Below are 20,334 nucleotides of genomic sequence, written 5' to 3'. Positions count from 1 at the left end.
GCAAACATCCTTGAGCTATGAAAAACAGAATGTTTTGGTTCTCTGAATGGGCTGCTGCTTCCTGGTGGCCCTTGGACATACTTTCACACCCGTTTTTCCACAAACACTGAAACAAGCCTACTGCAACATTATGGCACCCTAATAAATAATCAGACAGAGTCCATCAACTGTCATTTCATAACACTGGATTTATGACACACCTTATGGACAGGGTACTCCAGCAATATAATATGCTTACTGATGTGAAATTTTAACAGTTGTAATTACTGTGTGAACAGACTCTTTTCAGTCATGGCAATTGGTAAAGCCTAAGGCTGGAACTGTCTCTTAGTTTTACTTTAATATCTCGCTCCTGCTCCTAAAAGTTCAGTATTCTAATACTCCTAAGAACCCACTGGAAACTCAAAGCTCCAAAGCAGATAGAGATACTATTTGCATAGCAGTCCTCAAAAGAGCCACAAGATGACCAAAGAAATAGTATAAAAGGAACAAATTATTCTCTAGAAGCACCTGGCCCTTAATCCCAATTATATATCAGTGAAAGACCTCACAATTGTGAGCGGAGTGCAGGCCCTACCTGACCCTTTTGACACAGGTAAGGTTATGGCAGATCTTACAGGTTTCTCTTATTACATGGACACTTGAGAGACAGCCTTTACTCATTTATTTTTTACAAAGTGAACTGTACTGTAACTATCACTGTTTTCCTGATGAATGACCTCCACCTTCATGAGCCTGCTCCCACCTTCTGAGCCACAAACCCTTCATCTCAATAATATAGTACACCAATAACTCTAGTACTGCCCAATTCAGGTCTGCTGAAAAAGGAGAGCCATTGTCCGACTCCTGGTCTGAAACTAAAACTCTGAGACTACATACAAAAATTATAACTAGGAGCCTTTTACTGTTTTTTAAATCAATGAACATCTATGAAATAAGAAGCACATTTTACAGCACTGAAGCAGGATTATACTGGTAAATTTGTATGGTTATTTCTGACCTCCTCCTTAGTGGGATCTGCTATAGCCCCTCACTTTAATGAGGATCATATCCCCAGAGTATAACCCAACATCTCATGGAAATCTTAATCTGAAATGCTAATACACCGACATGCTTCTCTCTCGGCAGTCTATGCAGTTCTTCAAGCTCCCTCTGCATCTTTTCATGCCTAATCTGAAGCTTAACTGGAAAAGTTCTTCTTTAAGTACCCTGGACAATGCGTGCAACACAGAACACATGTCACTGCGGTCTTAAAGGACTGATGTGGATACAGAAACTACAAGACTACATAAAACAAAGAGGAAGGTTAAATGAGCAAACCACGCAGAAAACACCCGAATTCCACATGTGTGTATGACTGAAATTGAACACCTTTACTGCTTTTCTCAGCTGTCTTGCAATCCCTCACTAAGAAGCCACCTCCCAATTTCAATGTCTAGGGTTTCTGGAGTCATGTCCAGTGCGAGAAGATGTGCAATTACTGGTTAATAGTTCTTAATGAAGACTTCTAAAAGTGCTGAGGGCATCCTAATAGATCTGCATGATTTGATCTGCCACCTCATTGACATACAAATTATATTACACAGATCATTTCTCTGTTTTGGTGTCATAATTATAATTAGATTGAGAGAAAAAGGAAAGAAGGCATGAACCGTCAGATGTGTGTCAAGAGTAAATAACCACTTTGATTTCTATCAAATCTTGGCAGTATTATGAAGGTTGTTCTATTCACCTTCATCTCTGGACATACAGTTGGCTACACGATAAACAACACTGTACATGTTTTATAATCTCTCTCAATTGAGCCGTGTGGCCAAAAAACTTTAAAGTCACATCAAAGCCATTTAAAACTGTGTCAGTCACTGAATAGTCAGAATGGAGTCTGGTGAGTGAATGAACTGTGTGTGGTGTTTACAACCAGAAGTTACACAGATGTGTTCAATATTAAGCTTCACATACTGTTATGTCCTTTGTAATCCTCGAGGACAGTTGACTTTGCCATAATAAAATATAGTTTAAATGGCAATTCAATTTATGCATAGACTAATCTGTATAAAACATAACAAATCTCTCTCTGGGAACAAATAAAAGTTCTAAAGTTCCTATCTACTTGCAATTTTGAAATTATTTTATAATAACCAGGGCTGTGGTGTTAGAGTCTGAGTCGTGGAGTCACAGTTGGAAGCAATTATCAGGTTACTGGAGTAAGAGTCAATAAAAATATACCGACTACGACTCCATCTAAATATAAATTGAAATATAATGCAATGTTTCACAACCTTTTCTGTGGTGGCACACATTTTGTAACCAAAAACATCCCTGGGCATACCACTATTTTATAAAGCACAAACACATTATACCTCATACACATGCTCATCTGTCCGAAGGGGTGGGACTACTGGAGAAGCCAGTAAAAAAGCAGCTCAGAGATCAGCGTTCGCAGACATGGCACTTAGTCAGCACTTTGGGCACATTTCCCAGTTGCCTCATCCCTTTGCCTACTCCTCTCTGCCTCAGAGGCAACTCCTATGCCCACAAACCACAAACCCTGTGATGTTCACTGGCAGCCACACACCCAAGCAGATGGACTCTAGAAACCAGGAGACAGAAGTCGGAAGTGCTCCAAGTGCTGTGTCTGCAACATAAAAGATTGCTGAGCTGCTTTGATACCAGCTTTTCTAGGTAGTTTTGTCCTCCTCAGGCAGGTCTCGGCCACCTGCGGAGCCTGTCGAAGTGACCCAAGTATGTTAGGCCTGGTTTATACTTAACGAGACGTGTGCTCCAGCAGACGCTACTGCTACACAAGCATTGTACTGTTTATACTTGTGCGCATACTTTACGTAAATTTGGAAGATTCCACCAGGTGACAGTGCGAGATATCATCAGGGTGAGAACAGGGTTCGATTTGCTGTGTTGTGAATGCCCTAAAACATCCATTAAACTCCGAGGTCACCAACCCACTATATCTCTGAAAAAAATGGATGTTTAATGATTAAATCCATCAATCCAGGGATGCGCCCATTCCAGCTAGCATTGGGCACGAGGCAGAAACAATCCCTGGACGGGGCATCAGCTCAACACAAGGTGAATACAAGCACTCGCACACACTGGCGTCATTTTAGCGCCACCAAATACCCAAACTGGAGCACACTGAGGAAACCCGCCAGGAAAACATACAAACTCCAGGCAGGGAACACCGGGGACTTGATTTCCTGCGAGGCAGCAATGCTAATGCTCTGCCCACTGTGCCGCAACCACATATGTAATTATTAACAGTATTCATTATTTAAATGAAGTTAATGATTTATCTGTAAAGTGTAAAACACATAGTTTAATGCACTTTGTCATGAAACTGATATCTATACTAATAAAAGGCAAAGCCCTCACTGACTGACTGACTGACTGACTGACTCATCACTAATTCTCCAACTTCCCGTGTAGGTGGAAGGCTGAAATTTGGCAGGCTCATTCCTTACAGCTTACTTACAAAAGTTAGGCAGGTTTCATTTCGAAATTCAAAGCGTAACGGTCATAACTGGAACCTCTTTTTTGTCCATATACTGTAATGGACTGCAGCTCGCTGGCCGTGGGAGGCGGAGTTGCGTATCATCGCGCCATCATGCCTCCCACGTCATCACGTGAACTGACTGTGAACGCAGTACATACAAAACAAGGAAGAGCCCCAAAGAGCGCTGAAGAAAACATTCATTACACAATTGAGAAGGCAGCAAAACAATAAGAAGCGAAGCACGGTGTAAACTGTAAGTTTAAATTAAGTTTATAGAAACGCTCCCGCTGCCGTTTGCAATACCATATTCGCGAGATACAAGTTTAATGAGAAGACACGAGGTATAAACGAGATTTGGATCACTTTGTAACGGAGTTAAAATTGCTGTAGCGAGAAACTTTGAAGTGCCGGGTCTTAGCTAACATTAAATAAAGCCGTGGACATCGCAACATCAGAGAACATCACAAGAGAGCGGCTCACGTGAACTGACTGAACGCAGCACATCGGAAACAAAGCACCGTGTAAACCTAAAGTTTAAAGTAAGTTCATAGACCTACAAAAGGTTGCCATTGGTTTGAGGCAAGATTGCTTTTCTCCGGTACAACTATACGTTGCATTCTCAAGAGTGTGCTTGCACAGCTTGGTCATATTACAACCGGAGTGCTGAACTGACAACGTGGTATACAAAGAGAACTATAACAATCGTAATATGTATGTATATATATGTGTCTGTGTGTGTGTGTATATATATATATATATATATATATATATATATATATATATATATATATATATATATGTGTGTGTGTATATATATGACAGCAACACTCATAACAATGACAACACAATTACATTGACAATCATGTTACGTTATTTTTAAAATGTTTCCTTTTCTTTTTCATAACCTCTTTAACACACTACTTCTCCGCTGCGAAGCGCGGGTATTTTGCTAGTCAAGTATAATTCTAAGGATTCTAAATATGCAGAGAGCTGGGATATCATAATTTTAATGTGTTCTGTGTGGCGATTGCTGCTTGTCACTGCTGTCAATGCAGGAGGAAACCCCAGAATCACGTAGCAATTAACAACTGGGTCAGTTTTAAGATGACGTTTACGACGGTCTACTTCAAGGATATAATAAACTACTAGATTTAAGTGGACATTGAAATTTAAGCCGAAATTTCCGCTTTAGTCACAAAATACAACTTTTCAATCTGTCCCTAACTTTTTTTTCTCTGTGGTTCAAATACGCTGCCATACATTCTGTTGCTGTTGTGGAGGTACAAATAAAAAAAAAAAAAAAATTAAAAAAAAAAAAAAAAAAGATGGCACAGAAGATGGTATGTGAGACCTTTAAAATGTATTGTATCATTACGATGGGGAATATGCAACACTTGAATATAAAAGCACCACGGGTGCATTTATATGTCTGCATTTTGCTTCACCACATCGAACCATTCATCAAACATCGAAGCACGCACATCGATCCCATGGGATCTGCAAAGTGGCTTTATGTCACATGTCAATAGTAAACAGAGACTCTGACGTCACGTTCCGACTGTATCACTATGAGCACCCCAACTTTTTGCTAGTACTGCAACTCGCACACGTGTCACATTAATTTGAGGACGTGCTCAGAGCATGCATCAAATGAATGCTGGGAACGCGTGGCAGCCATAATGCGTGTGCGTATGCGTTCTGAGCGTGAAGTATAAACCAGCCCTTACACTATTATTTTCAAAATACACCTGTGTAGCTCTCTCAACTCACCACTGTGCCAGCACACACTGGTTGAAAAACACCGATAGAATGTGTTAAAATGTTCTATTACACTAGACAAATGTTTGCAATTTCTTTAATAAATATAAATAAGCCACAATAGCATCACTATGGCCTTTAAACCAAAACTTTAACAGGTTAAGTTCTACAAAGTAGCAGAAGATTTCATGCAGGCAATGAAGAAGCACCTAGTTGTGTTGTGCGCTTTCAATCATCATAATAAATATGGAGAGTCGGAGGTATCTTACATTGAACAGCTGGAGTCTGAAGGTTTTCAGTACAGCTACAGCCCTGCCAATAAGAGGAGAAGTGGGCTTATCTATTGAATGTCAGGCAGAAATCTCTAATGCTTTTGTAAACTTCAGGTTTAGTTTGGAAACAGTAGAAAGTAAGCTTAATTACAGGAGTGTACAGAGCTGAAAATGGAAACAGCACATCAAATGTCCAAAAACACAACTGAAATCACTGCTCAGCAAGTATTGCAATGATATGCAAGGTTGGGGTAGGGAAAAAAATCTGCCATAGCAGACTGATCATATGATCCCATGGCAGCAGAACAAAACACATATTTACAGCAGCGTAGTTTCTGGAACATATTTATCTTTGGTTCAGTAGCACACTTGTTTCCTCAAACGGCAAACACATCCTTGTAGTGACAGAACAAGATTGCAGTAACAGAGCTTCTTCAGGTGCAACACTTTTAATCACTTGTGCACACAATGTTAACGTGGCCTAGTGCAAAAGGCATTCAGCTGAAAAACATAGCTGCTAGCCAGCTGAACCTCTCTCTCTCTCTCTCTCTCTCTCTCTCTCTTCGACTCCCTCTGTGTGAGTTTGAGCAAGTCACTTCACGGTCAGTGCTTACAGTATCGAAATATGGAAACAAATATACTAGAATGTCCTGTTTTGAAAAACACATGGGGCAGTGTTCACATTAGAGCAACAAATTTCACTGTTACTCTGATCATGAACGGGGACATGCTCGCAAGGACCAATATCTCGGTCTCATAGCTCACACATTTGAAGTCGAAAGGCCCAGAATCCAGTCCAGTATTGTTTTATCATGCTATCATACAATATGTTACCTTGATCTGCTCTGAGTGGTTCTCCTCAATTCAGAACCTTAAGTCAGTCTGGTTGGGATTAGTGCTCTCCAGGGTAGAAATGCAGCTGATTTGATCGATGAGGGTGGCAGGCGATGGTGTGAACTTGTCACTGGCAGATATGAGCCTTTAAAAGAATAAATATAAAGCACCTCTTTCTGCAGGCTACACAGTGCTCCTCTATGCATGGCTTCTGCACCCGTGGGCACTTTATTCAGGATATGACAAATACTACAGTGAGGGCTGGCTACTCTGAACTGGCACAGAGGATTTACAGAAGGGAAAAAAAAGGTTTTATATGAGAAGTTGCATTGTATATACTAACAATTCTCAATATCTTTCCTATCTTTAAAGTCTGAGGTGCCAAAGCTGAAAATGAAAAAATCCAATACAATATTGTTGAGCATCCTGTGATGACTAACATCTTCAGTTATGCATGACATCCCTGGCAGCGCGCCTCGTACGCCACATGTGATGGATCAGAGACCCTCTTTTCTATCTCTTGATGCCACGTACTGTGCTTGACTCTCGTCTCCTCATTTTCACACTTGCTGGGCTTCCCACAGGCACGGTGATTTAAACTGCTACACACTCTGTACCTCTGAACTCTTCTTTCATGCACTGTTCTGCACAAAGGAAGGCCATTTATCCTTGTAAGCTTTTATTTCTCTGAGGCTGGTAATGGCTTCTGACTTCTTTTGTTATCTTTGCTAGCTGTACATTTGTGTTGACTATTGTGTGCTACCATTACAGCCTGCACCAGCTGCTCTTGCAGTTAAAGAGACAGCTGATGAACTCAATCCTTTCCCAACACTACAAGCACCACAATGAAATTTTACTGTCCTGTGTATGTGGGCACCTAGATTTAGCCAGGCCCCTCGCCAAGTCATTAACAGGACAGACTGGCAGTGTCCAGCACTTGGCTTCTAAATATACATCCCTGTGCCTCCTACCATCCTTTATACATGATGAGACAACTGTGCGTGATGTAATTTAAATTCAGCAAGTCACCTCCCTTGGGCTGCCCAAAGACAGTGACCATTTCCTCACAGATTTCTGGATAATTTAGTAGCTGAAGTGTCTCACTACGTTTGGTTTGTAACACAGCAGCTACTGCAAGTCTGCCTGCCATATTTCATCTACAGCCTCATGTGTTACACTCATTGACAGACAAGTGCATTTCTCAGCTAATCAGTGGTGCTGGTAGATGGGCTCCTTTCATTGGAGGGGCAGATGTTCTTTTTGTATCTCATAATTCCTCTCAAGTACTATACCATAAATAACCAACAATAGTGTCATAAAATCTCTCTTCCAGTCTTAGCTGCAAATACACAAGCTCTAGCTGGCACACGTGCTCTACCCAGGGTGAATAAAACCATGCTGTCAAAGAGAAACTGAGCTTCTGCATTGGATTACCCATCTCGGATGATAGTGCCTTGTGTTTTTATGCTGGCTCGGACACAAAGAACTGTGCTACTGGGCCTCGCTTCCTCTCCATCACCACTGCAGTGTGTGCATTTCAGCGGCCCTGGAGATTTATTTATTCTTGTTTATCTGTTGCCGGCTGCACCAGTCTCCTGGGATCGTACTTTGTCTACAGCCCCAAGGCAGCCAAAATGCTCCTATACACTTTATTATCTGTCATCGCATGGGAAAAGACATGCAAATGCAGAAATGACAACTTAATGACTTTATAAGTGAGCACCATGAGCAGTCATATGTTTAAGCAAGTCTACTCTACATGGCACCCCACTGCCGTCTACGCTGTGGCCTTTTGTTCTCACTCAGTGTCTGCAGCACTAAACCCATGAAGATCGCCCAGCAGCAACTTCTGTGGACAAATGCCACCATGCTGCCACTTGCCTTCTGTGAGGCAAAATCGTTCCACTCCTCAGGTGCCAGCTGGGTAGGTCTTATGTTGTCAGTTAATACAAGGAGCAGTTATTGATGGGTTGATCTGTTAAATGGGCCGAGAAGCAGTTAAGACTTGGGTAATTGGAAGTGGGATGCAGAAGGGAAAATAACTCAACATTTATTATCCATCCATCCATCCATCCATTTTCCAACCCGCGGAATCCGAACACAGGGTCACGGGGGTCTGCTGGAGCCAATCCCAGCCAACACAGGGCACAAGGCAGGGAACCAATCCTGGGCAGGGTGCCAACCCACCGCAGGACACACATAAACACATCCACACACCAAGCACACACTAGGGCCAATTTAGAATCGCCAATCCACCTAACCTGCATGTCTTTGGACTGTGGGAGGAAACCGGAGCGCCCGGAGGAAACCCACGCAGACACGGGGAGAACATGCAAACTCCACACAGGGAGGACCCGGGAAGCGAACCCGGGTCCCCAGGTCTCCCAACTGCGAGGCAGCAGCGCTACCCACTGCGCCACCGTGCCGCCCAACATTTATTATAATTATTACAATTAAAAACAGGGCTCCAGTATGATGGAAACTTTGTTAGCTGTGCAATAATTGGGCATTCTATATATTATGTTCTGTTGGTTCCTGCCTTACAACCTTTTCCATGACACAGGGCCTTAGAGAACAAGACCCCATAATGGAATCAGAAAGTTCAAAAGAATTGAGACAAAAATATGAAAAGAAGAGTCCAAACAACACAAATCATTTTTGCACTTGCACACTGGAATACAATCGTGGTTGCATTTTTGTTTGGACTTATTCTGTGACTTTTGTGTTGTTAGCACCACAACCACAGAACATAAACCACTGTTAGGTCGGTATGAACAGACGACGTCTCACATCCTACAGCTGTACCAGTTGCACTCCCATCCCTACTCAACCTCCTTAACAATTAATAATAACAACAAATGGAGTGGGGATCTAATCCTGTTGGCTCTGTTAAGCAACATGAATTAGTGTGGTTTGTAAAAAGCTCTACATAAAATAATGACTGATCATAATTTAACAACAAGCTGGGCCTTGATGAGAAATGTACACATCAGTAAAGCTGATTTTTGTCGGACACGTAAGCGAGTGACTTACAACGCCCAGTCACACAATAACAGCAGGTGTGCTCTGCAGAGCCAAACCTTCTGACATGGCAGCAGTCTCCAGCATCTCTAAATGCAGCCCTTCAGCTAAAGGAGCCCTCTGTGTAATTAAATTTGAGAGCAAAGAACCACACACTAGAAGAATGTAATTATTCCATTTGGCCTCCAAGCAAGCATGTCACTCTGCAGAGAACGCATTTTCCAATGTAGTTTGACAGTTTCATGAAATGTCCAGGTCTTATGTGGACCTGTGGGACAGTACAGTGTGACATGTGGCAAGCACATCATTCTTAATGCAGATACCTCATGCTGCGCCCCCTCCCCCTACATACACTGAATGACTTCTCCCATTTTTCACTAGGCATCATTGTACAGACCTATGAGAATATTACTGTTAGCAAGGACGTTTAGCACTATATTGCATGTTGGTCTAGATTTAAATTACAGGAGACCACCACAGTGACATCAATGCACTTCACTCAAACATTATGGGGCCTATGATAAATAAATGTTATTATTTTTATATTTAACTGTCTAAACCTAACTCAAATAAATAAATAATAAATAATGAAAGTAACATAGCAGATATAATAGTGTTCTGCAAAAGCAATCTATGAAACTCAGCATTACTGCTTATGTGAGCCCACACTTGAAGGGCACCTTAGCTTGCAGTCTTTGATTATGAGGTGACACTTTTGAAGTGGCTGGTCGTCATTCGAATTTCATGAGAAGTATTTCAAAGCAAGCACTGAAAACCCCTGTTAAGGATAAGCAGGATGTGAACATAACATACAAATTTTGACAAATGTGAAAAGACCATTCAGTCCCATCAGTCTCACTTACAGGAACATCCTATCTAGATACTTTTAGACATTATACAGCATTCTGCTTCAACTGCAACTATTCATGCACCTGGAGTAACTTCTGTGGCATGGCTCCATAAAAATCTCGTTGCTTGCATGGGTCTCTAATCCACACAGCACCATCTGGTGTTCATTCAAACCTAGTGAATAGTCCATAAAGCTCTTTATTATATTTGTATGTACCTAACAGAATGGTGGCCTGTCTCCTGACCTCACACTTTATGAATCCAACCTTTGCATTATGTGTCAGTTGTCAGAAGACTGCTGGTTTGGCAGACAGAAGAAAGTCTAGAACTGCCTGCTGCTTTGGCACATAATTTAATTTATTCACGTCTTTCCTTCCCTTAGGTCTGAGGCTGGCAGAACAGCTTGGGCGAAGAGAAGATGAAGCCAAAATCCGCCACCGCCTGGGGCTCTCACTTTGGGCGAGCGGCAACCTGGAGGAAGCCCAGCATCAGGTAGCAGAAAGTTCCCTATGTGTCACCATATTCTTCCTTGCATACCTATTATTTAACACTAAGATTTTCAGGGTTTGCTGTTGGTTTGACATGCTGAACAAATGAATACATTGCAATCAGTAACTGTTAGGCTACTCTGTGATCCTGAAGGTTATTAATTTGCTGCACCATATTTATAGCCATCATGCAAAAAAAAAAAAAAAAAAAAAGTGTGAGAGAATCTCACATCTGCTGAAGGTCTTTCAGCACAACAAAGCTCTCCAGTCCTGTACTTTTAAATCTTCCAAAGTAACACCAGGTCGAGTTTTGAAAGTCCCTAAAGTCCTATTGTCGACCACAGTACTTGGTCACTTATTCCATTTGTCTATGGTCAGTAGACACTGCAAATTTACCTTCAGGAGACACCTAATGTTGGACAGCCATTACTTTGTACTACGCACTAAAGTACTGCTTCCTAGTAGCCTCACAGCATTATTATCACATGCAGGGTCCCAGCAGAAAAGGAGGTCCTTGTGCTGCAGCCATATCTTCTAAAGGTTAAGAATTCAAAACATCAGATCTCTTACAAATTGATTCAATGATCATCCCCTGTTCCTTGAACCACGGAGAGGCAACAAGGAAATGTCCAAGCCTAACATGTAAGCCTTCTAAAATGCCTCTCTGTCTACATACTGCATAACAGCAAGTTCACCTATGCTGTATAATAGGATGGGGCACTGCCTCCACATGTGAGGAACCACCCCAAGTGAAACTTTGTAATGCCAATCCAGATCACTACAACTCAGTTTGTTTGGCACGCAGCCCCATGAAGTTATTAGCTCCAGTAGTATAGTTTAAAAATACAACAGAGTACTAATATAAGACACTGGGTCATTTCTCGCCCTGGGAGAGTTCACATTAATGTCATTTTAATCTGCACTGTTTTGCCAAGGTGACCATCATCCTAATGTTTGCTATTTAATGGACTGCACATTTTAACCACAAAGGGCCAAGTGCTTTTAAGGCTCAAGCCTACAGAGGCATAGTGTGTCCCCAAAGAGATGTACCATAACACACAAACTTTGCAGTTCAGACATCATTAGCACCTCACTGTTTCATCCTAAGCAAAACATTTCTGCAAATTGTAGTAGTCCATAGACATGAGTAAAGGTGCACCTTTGCTGTAAAGTACACACTTACTTTCAGTGCTCACATTGCAGAAAAACAAACCTAATATGTATGGTGCAACTTTAAATGACGTTTATTTAAAGCATTGGCTAAATAAGTAAATGTCAATAAAAAGTGTCATGGCTGGATAGAACCCATATTTTAACAAACATCCTAGTCAAGGTTCAAGTTACTCAGACAGCCAACTGCTTTGACTGTTGGAGCAGAAGCGCCTATTTGATCAAACACTATGCAAAGTACCTCTGTGTCGTTATGAGAATGGATATTATGATCACATAAAGTACGAAAATGAAAGTAGTCGATTCATGTGTGATGCTTTTTATAAAACTCTTTCCCTGTGTTCCTCTAGAGTGTGAACATTACAGCATCATTTGCTTTAGTCTTCGCCTACAGCAGCAAATTCTTTGACATTTGCCAACAGCAACTTCCGAAACACACCATTTGTCTTGAGTTCTCTTTTATCAGTTATTTCTGTCTAACTTCTGCCCTCTTGTGGATGTAAAAGTGAAGAGCCTAAATTAGCCAGAAAGAAAATATGCAGAGTTCTACCTCATGTTAAATGCATTCCGGCTCTTATGTCAGTGCTGGATTACTGGAAGTCTTTCAGCGCTTGCCAAGGAAATCTAACATGTAAAGTATAACCCTGTTTTTTCTTCTTTATTCCCTTTTCTCCCCCAGCTTTATCGAGCATCAGCACTATTTGAAACGATTCGCCATGAAGCTCAGCACAGCACTGATTACAAGCTGTCGCTCTTTGATCTCCAGACATCCTCATATCAAGCACTTCAACGTGTCCTGGTTAGCCTCGGTACGTTTGCGGCATCACTTCATTTCCTTTCCGTTTAATCTATGAACATCAAGTGTAGCACTTGGAGGTGGAGCCTTCAGAGCGCTTGTGTGGGTGTGCTGTGATCTCTCTAATCTTGAGCCTTTTGAGATTAGAGACCTTACAGAGCAGATTCCCACTCAAGAGTTAAAGCAGGGTGTCGTGGTTGAGGAAGTCTCTCGCAGGGGCCAAACTCCATGCAGCCACCTTCTCTACTAAGCCTTCAGGCCAACTCAGACTTTATTTGATACCTCGCCTTTTACAAGCAGCATCATCGCAAGATGTTTTACAAGCAAACCCAACTAAATTTTGAATGACTGTAACATTGTGCAATGCAAAACAGATGTAAGACAGAAAAAGAGTGAGAAGAGATTGCAAACGTAGCATCCTCCAGTAACTTTGTAGCTGCTCTGTTATTTTGCTGAAAGATCACTAGAAATAAATAAGCAGTTTAAACTATAAATAAACAGCATTTCAGTTGGAGACGCATGTTGTGGTTGTGAATGCAAAGCAGCTTTTCCCGTAGCCTCAGTGGCTGTGGCTTGATGCTGGGTGAGCTTTTCACAGATTCTTACCTTTCACCCTTCTCTTTCTGGAGTAAGGCCATCATGACGAGGCGCTAGCAGTGGCAGAGCGAGGACGGACCCGGGCATTTGCTGACCTGCTGGTGGAGAGGCAGACTGGTCAACAAGACTCCGACCCATATAGCCCGGTGACCATTGAACAGATCTTTGAGACGGTCAACGGACAGCGTGGGCTCATCTTATACTATTCACTGGCAGCTGGTTACTTGTACAGCTGGCTTCTTGCACCAGGAGCAGGTAAGAATATGGTAGAGGTGATAGTCGGCTTGAAGCCTTGACTACCCAGACCAACTGAGACTTTCACACCTGACTGATTGGACATTTAAACAGCCTTAAATATGAATTCTGTTTTGCTAACTTTTTTGTTTTCTCCTCTTTTATAAGATTTATGTTTTACCTTTTTCTGTTTTTATCCAAAGACAAGTTTAAAACAAGTCACAGCTAGAAAAAATGCAGTCCTTCCTCTCATTCTCCAAATAATGAAGTTATGTCCAAACTCAAGGACTTCTGCTCAGCAGTGTTTCCTCCTACCTTGGCATAAATCTCCCATGATCATAACCTAGGAACTGCTCTCAGCTAATATCACAAATGAATTGTCTGGCCTGAAACACACAATGAAGTGTAAGTGTGCCCTCCCCCCCCCCAATGGGAGACATCTAATTCTGCTACAATTTTTCTGTGCCTAGGACTGCAAATTATGACTATTATCATATGGAACAGAAGCAATATGAAACAAATGGTGCTAATCAGCAAACCTTCAATCTAAGCTCCAATGAGGGATGCCTTTCATTCTATTTTTATATTTTTCTACCCATTGGGGAGGCACATTCCCAGCTAGCAGTTGACAGCCGAGGAACCTACTGACTTCCAGAAAGTGGGTCACTGAAATGACAGTGGTGGGACAAATGGCAGATGACAGCCCAACCCCCAAGCCTTATACTTGACAAGAAAGTGTGGTGTTCAGCTCAGGTTTATAGTGTTGACAAGTGCCATTAGATCTGTGATGTTTATTTAATATTTAGGTTACACTCCATAACAGAAACCATAGCCAATTATTCCAGCACATGGTGCAGCTTGTTGAATGCGCTGGGTAGCACTAATGTGCCAAATGGAAATGTAAGACTTCATCCGAATAATGCATATTGCTATCCTGCTTCCAGGACACATCACAATAGTTTGTGAATTTCCCATTGGGATTAATAAAGTATCTATCTATCTATCTATCTACTAGTTTCTTATAGAAGCAGCAGCACAATGTAACATCTCATCAATACAGAACACTCCACTGAATACTTTTTGTATAGATGTTCCAGCCCAGCATTTTATATTCATAGGCAGTAGTTAGGACTATCGCAGATTTTTATTTGCCGAATTCATTTCTATGTACATGTAGCTCAGTGGGCTAAAGAAGAGAACACATGAACCTCATCTCCACTTTTCCTCTTTGTTGCCAACTGTAGGAATCCTGAAGTTCCATGAGGTGTACCTGGGTGACAGCCTGGCAGAGAGCAGCATGGACTTTCATGAGACAAGCAGCTTGAGTCTACAGAGTGTCAACAACTCAACATTGGAGCAGTACATCGGCAGTGTGCGAGAAGCTCTGGGGGTTGAGTCCTATTACAACAGGTCAGAGAGCAAGCTGACACAATCCTATAGAGGGCAGCACTGTGTCTGCTTCAGCATATACAATGCTATTTATGTTTCTTATCTGTTGACAAGCCAAATGACATTGCCTTTCTACAGTGCATCTAGAAGCCTGTTTTTTTTTTTTGGGGGGGGGGGGCAAATCACTTGCCTGCAGGCTATCATGCTTTTTTATGGTTACACCCATTTGCCTATGGAATCCAGTAAAAGCCACCCCATGGCAGTATTACATTGTTTGAGAGCTAAACATAGGTAAGACAGGTATTCCAAGCGATTTCTCCATACCAAAGACTCTTACAGAAAAACTTATCGGTGATGTAGGTCATGCACTACACCTCAACATCCTTTAACAGTCACCACAAAGAGAGAACACATCAGAGAGTCAGCAAAGGAGGAAGCAGCTCATGATTCTTGTTCACCAGCGCCACTTTACAATGTGGCATACGATGGGCTAAAACCAGGCACTTGTAGAGGGGCATCCCATGTGTCAGGCAAACATAGCCCAAGTCTCAGTGCCATTTTGAAGAGTATGCTGACAGACATTATCAAAACTTTGCTCTCTAAAAGCTAAGGCATTAACCATATCACAGTTTCACTCAAACACCCATCACAAATCAATGCCAGCCACATATACAACAACCCCACAGCCTTTCACATGAGGCAGCTGGCTACATTTCTGCCCATTTCCTCAAGTTACATTTCAAGACCTTCAACTTTGCTATGTGAGAATGGATGAAAAGAGAATAATTTATTAATCTCTGAATGTGTCTCTTGTCTTGCTGAGTCCGTTAATCAGCCTCGATTTTCGGTTTCTCAGCCGCCTGCTTTAATCCTGCACTATTAAAGGATCATTTAGTGGCTAAATTGAATGCTGCAGGAGCTTTTCCGCTTCACTGCCTGCAATATGCTACCTCTTAAAGCCAGTATGAAGAAGCGTGGCCTTTCATTATCCACCTCTGCTGTGACTAAGAGCCGTCACAAGACTTTCTGGCTAATAATCAGGTCTTCTGCACACCAAAAAAAAAAAAAAGTGCATGCTGGTCACCTGATTTTCACTTTTACTGACATTCAGGCTTTGCAAATGATCAGCTATTGAAGCAAGGGGTGAAACACTTCACCCTGCAGGCAAGTATTAACATTCTCACAACAGTGGCCCCTGCTGGGCACACTACAGCAGATTGAAGGAAAGGCACACAGATGTTCAACTGTCTATCCCCACAGCGAAGAGCATCTCTCATGAGGAGAACTACTAAGCAAAGAAAACGCAGACTAAAGGGGTTGCATGTGTAGCTAGTTCAGGTCTTCATTCACAGACATTAGTGAAGACTTGTGTTTTCCTAATAATGTTTTTTTTTTTTTTTTTTTTTTAAGAATTAGGTCTAAGAGTTAGTTGACTGTAGCTATAAAATGAAACAAGTTTATGCATTACTCATTACTAAGGAAAAATGTGGAAGTACACATCTCTACTGCAGTTCTTGACTCAAGCCATCAATTTCCATTTTAGCATAGACACTTAAATAGGCAGACTGCTTTTGAATGCAATTTTGTGTACTGCTCACTTCTAGTAGTATTTTCAGCAGAAGCTATTTATACTTTCAATTAAAGAGTTGAGAAGAACTTTGCATGTTAATCCTAGTTGAACTCTTAAGAGGGTGTCACAGTGGATGTTGTCTTTGCAGCTACTGTATATGAATTATATTTGAGATAGTTTTTTTTTTAACCTCCCACATGCCAAAAACACCCCGGTTAGGTTAACCAGTGACTCTAAACTGACCCCATATACAATCAAGCATTTTCAGTAAATGACAGTTAGCTTCCTCCAAGATCAACTTCCTGACTAGACCCTTTAGTGAATAAGCTGCTTGGAGGGACAGATAGATGGATGAATCAAAAATGCATTCAAGGGAGTCTTGCAGGGCTAGCGGGCCAAGCTATAATTCTGAACTGTTTTTCTAGAGGTTGGCACTATATGCAGCAAGAATTAATCAGCTTAGCCACCTCCTTCTGAATCATTTTATTTGTGTCCAAGTTTATTTAACTTATGGCTTACACAGCCGTCTGCCACCATAATAAAAAGCATTTCTACGCATGCAGTGGCTCATTTCTGCTATGTTGCAGTAGTAATTGTCACATTTATTTTACATGATGGGCACTATATAGGAATGAATCATCAACCAAATCATTTTAAAGTGTGTTATTTGCCCAAGTTCTTTAACCTCTGGCATCTGCAGTTGTTGCTTTAATTAAAAGCATTTCCAGAACTTTCAGTGTTAGACTGTATTAGTAGTAACACTTATTTTACATGGAAAAACCTCAACAAGATGTAAAACCCTTTATAGAAACCCTTTTTCTGCCAAGCAGTAGCACAAAATAAAGATATACACAGTCCTCAAAAATAGAAACACAAGAATTAAAACCAGAGTAGCAGCAATTTAATACAAGCCCTATAAACAGGTTTCTTGTGCTGCGCATTCCAATATCTCAGATACAAATAAAATAAAATAATCCACTTTTGCACAAATTCTTCAACATGTTGGGAACTTTGAAAAATGCAGTTATTTGGTGGTGAATTCAGACTGGGCAGATAGTGCAGAGCAGTGGTGTGCACTGAATCCAAAAATAAAGAGCATCTTTAGAGGTCCTTCATGTTAACACCTACGACGGACTGATAGTAAACTCGACTTTGTTTGATGAGCTTTCCGTGTTATTATTAAAAGGCGGCCAATTGTCTACATTCCCAAATATCTGAATTTGCCAATCACGTTTAATTATCCAAGAATGGGAAAACCCACCATAAGACAAATGAACACACATGACCTTGGCGTGGGCAGACCTGGGCTGCAGCTTCAAATTGACAGAACTTTAAAATCAGACCGAAGCATCAAAAGCAAGAGCACAGGAGTACAAAACTGCAAACACCGCATTAAAACTAAATCTTGGCAATAAAGAGTCAGAATAAAAAAGCAGAAAGACCCCTTTAACAGAGACGCGTCTGTAAAGACCAAACACTCGCATCGTTCAAAATCTGCAGCCTTTTGGAAAAAGTGTCAAGCAAGCAGTGAGCGGTGGCACAAAGCAAAGCAGCTCAGTAAGGCGAACACAACTCAACGCGCTAACGTCGGGTAACTTTGGGGTGACCACGTCTACCAAAAAAAGGCACTTTTATCAAAACACGGCTTCATGCGTGAGGAAGTTAGAGATTCGACACACTTCTGAGCAACGGGCACATGAAACTGGAAGCATCAGCAACGAGAACATGCGTCTCAACACAAGCCTCCACGTGTCCACCACACAGTGACACTCGCCATTCAGGAGCAGCGAGTCCAGCATGGGACTGTGGCGGCCATCAAAGTCCACGGCTCTCGGCGAAACGTCTGCCAGCTCTCAGGCTTCTCATTCAGGTCTCCAAACACGAAGAAAAGGCACCAAGCAGCATCCTCGAAAGCAACAGGCAGCGAGACCCCGTCACGTAATACAATAACATGTTAAAATATAAGCAAGCCAAAATATCAATAAGAAATGAACCAGATAATTTCATGCCTTTCAATTGCAAATCAACATTTGACATCAATGAAGCAGCTGCAACACATGCCGACCGACGGCGTTAGAGCAACGTACGGAGAACGGCGGTAAAGGCAGGTCCTACCCGAGTCTGGAAACCTTCGGACCTCGGAATATCTTGGACACACGGCAACACATTCAGTTCAAGGGGCAAACGCACCAAATTGGAGGAGGCTGTCCCTCGTGTCCTCAGTGACAGACCAGGAGGTCTGGACGAGTTTTCGGAATGATCCCTCAAAAGTCTCGGGTATTAACGGCCTCTTGCCAAGCCGCGCAGAGTGATGCGTCTCGTGCAGGTGTGCCACGCGCTTTATTCTGCGATTTAAGTCAGCTCGGCGTCCTCCAATTCCAGATGTTACTGGGGAGTTTCCTTCTCACATTAAATGAAGCCCATAATTCAGGTCCGGTGTTTAATTCATTTACCCCGCATGGGTGAACAAGCTTCTAACATTTTTGACATAAACAACTCGTGACAACAACGGGCTCCACATCTCAAAAATGGCCGGGATTCGCTTCTTCATGCTCCTCTGGATGATTCCTTTACTTAACGAGTCGACCTCGTTCACGTAAGACTGTCCTGCATGAACTTCACTGGATGTTGCGTAGAACGACGAACACACTCGAAATTACATCTTTCTTTTGCTTTATTGTCATTTTATTGTTGTTCATTTGATATGGCGGCGCTGTCGAACGTTCCCCTGCATCATGGCATGGCGTGTTATGACCAAAAGTCGACCTGTGCGAACGCCGTGCCTAATGTTTGTAAGCGTGTCGTATCGGTTCACAGCCTCCATTTACTAAGATGGAAAAAAGACAAACGTAAGAATTTCCACTTCGTCTTGAAATGCCAACGTCCCCTTTACCTGAACTCGTTCGTACTCCTAAGACTTCTTCAAACACTTGACTCTGCACGCTTAACCAGGCAAACGCTCAAGCTACGTCACGGCGCGTGCCTCTTCTGATTGGCTCACTCGCCGAACTGGCGCATCGTTTTTTTAACCGCTCAAAAGTAGGCGCCAGATTTTGACTCCTCCTCCGGAAGGTTTGAAGCCGCTAGTAGGCGGGGCCAAGCACAGTGAACGCGAAGCCGAGAAGTTTGAAAGGAGACAACAACTGCTAACCTGCAAATAAGTACGAAAACAAGCACGTGCAGTGTATTATGGTGTGATCGGATTATGTTATGACAGTGGAGACTATCATCGAGCTGTAGATAATGAGAGAGTATAGCGTGACTCGAATCGAATTGGGGGCGCAGAGGACTGCACTCAGTTTTTTTTTCATGTCCGGCGCCTCCTGACTCTCTAAGCCCCCACATGTGACACTGTATACGGTTCGACTCGTCTTGATCTCTAGTTATGTAGTTCATTGATCTTTTTGGGGTTCCCTTCAAATATTTGGCTTCTCTAGACCCGAAAACCGTTTTTAGGACATTTTTAGACCACATTCTTTCAGGAAATTACATCCTTATGATATAAAACAAACGCATAGGTGTCTTCAACAAAAATGATGAGAAGGACTTGAAGTCACATCAACCGATCCCAGGGCCTCAATCCCTAATGACATAAGAGGGGTCAAAGTTACTCCTTTAACAAAACTGAAAAAATGGGTATCAGTAATACAGGCATGAGGAGCTTCATTTTATTTATTTATAAAGCACTTTAAAAACAACATCAAGGCTGACCAAAGTGCTGTACAATAAAAACTCAATATATCAGACATACAGTAACCAAAGGGTAAAAGAAACAGAAACACATAAGAGCTGAAGAAGTTCATAATAAGAAGTATACAGAGAGCCAACACATCATACTGGATTAAAGG

The 20,334-nt window shown here is 41.9% G+C and overlaps 1 protein-coding gene across 1 annotated transcript in view; it reads left to right on the top strand.

Moving 5' to 3' along the window:
• ttc28 (tetratricopeptide repeat domain 28) overlaps positions 1–20,334 on the top strand; it is a 461,839-nt gene that overhangs the window by 413,554 nt on the left and 27,951 nt on the right. Inside the window, 4 exon segments of the mRNA XM_028825418.2 lie at positions 10,625–10,734; positions 12,580–12,709; positions 13,330–13,548; positions 14,772–14,937. Of these exon segments, the coding sequence (XP_028681251.2) occupies positions 10,625–10,734; positions 12,580–12,709; positions 13,330–13,548; positions 14,772–14,937 (625 nt within the window).

The sequence above is a fragment of the Erpetoichthys calabaricus genome, chromosome 18 (assembly GCF_900747795.2).
Source record: "Erpetoichthys calabaricus chromosome 18, fErpCal1.3, whole genome shotgun sequence".
NCBI classification, from domain to species: Eukaryota; Metazoa; Chordata; class Cladistia; order Polypteriformes; family Polypteridae; genus Erpetoichthys; species Erpetoichthys calabaricus.
The sequence above is the reverse complement of the archived record's forward strand: the minus strand, read 5'-3'. Positions and strand labels throughout refer to the sequence as shown.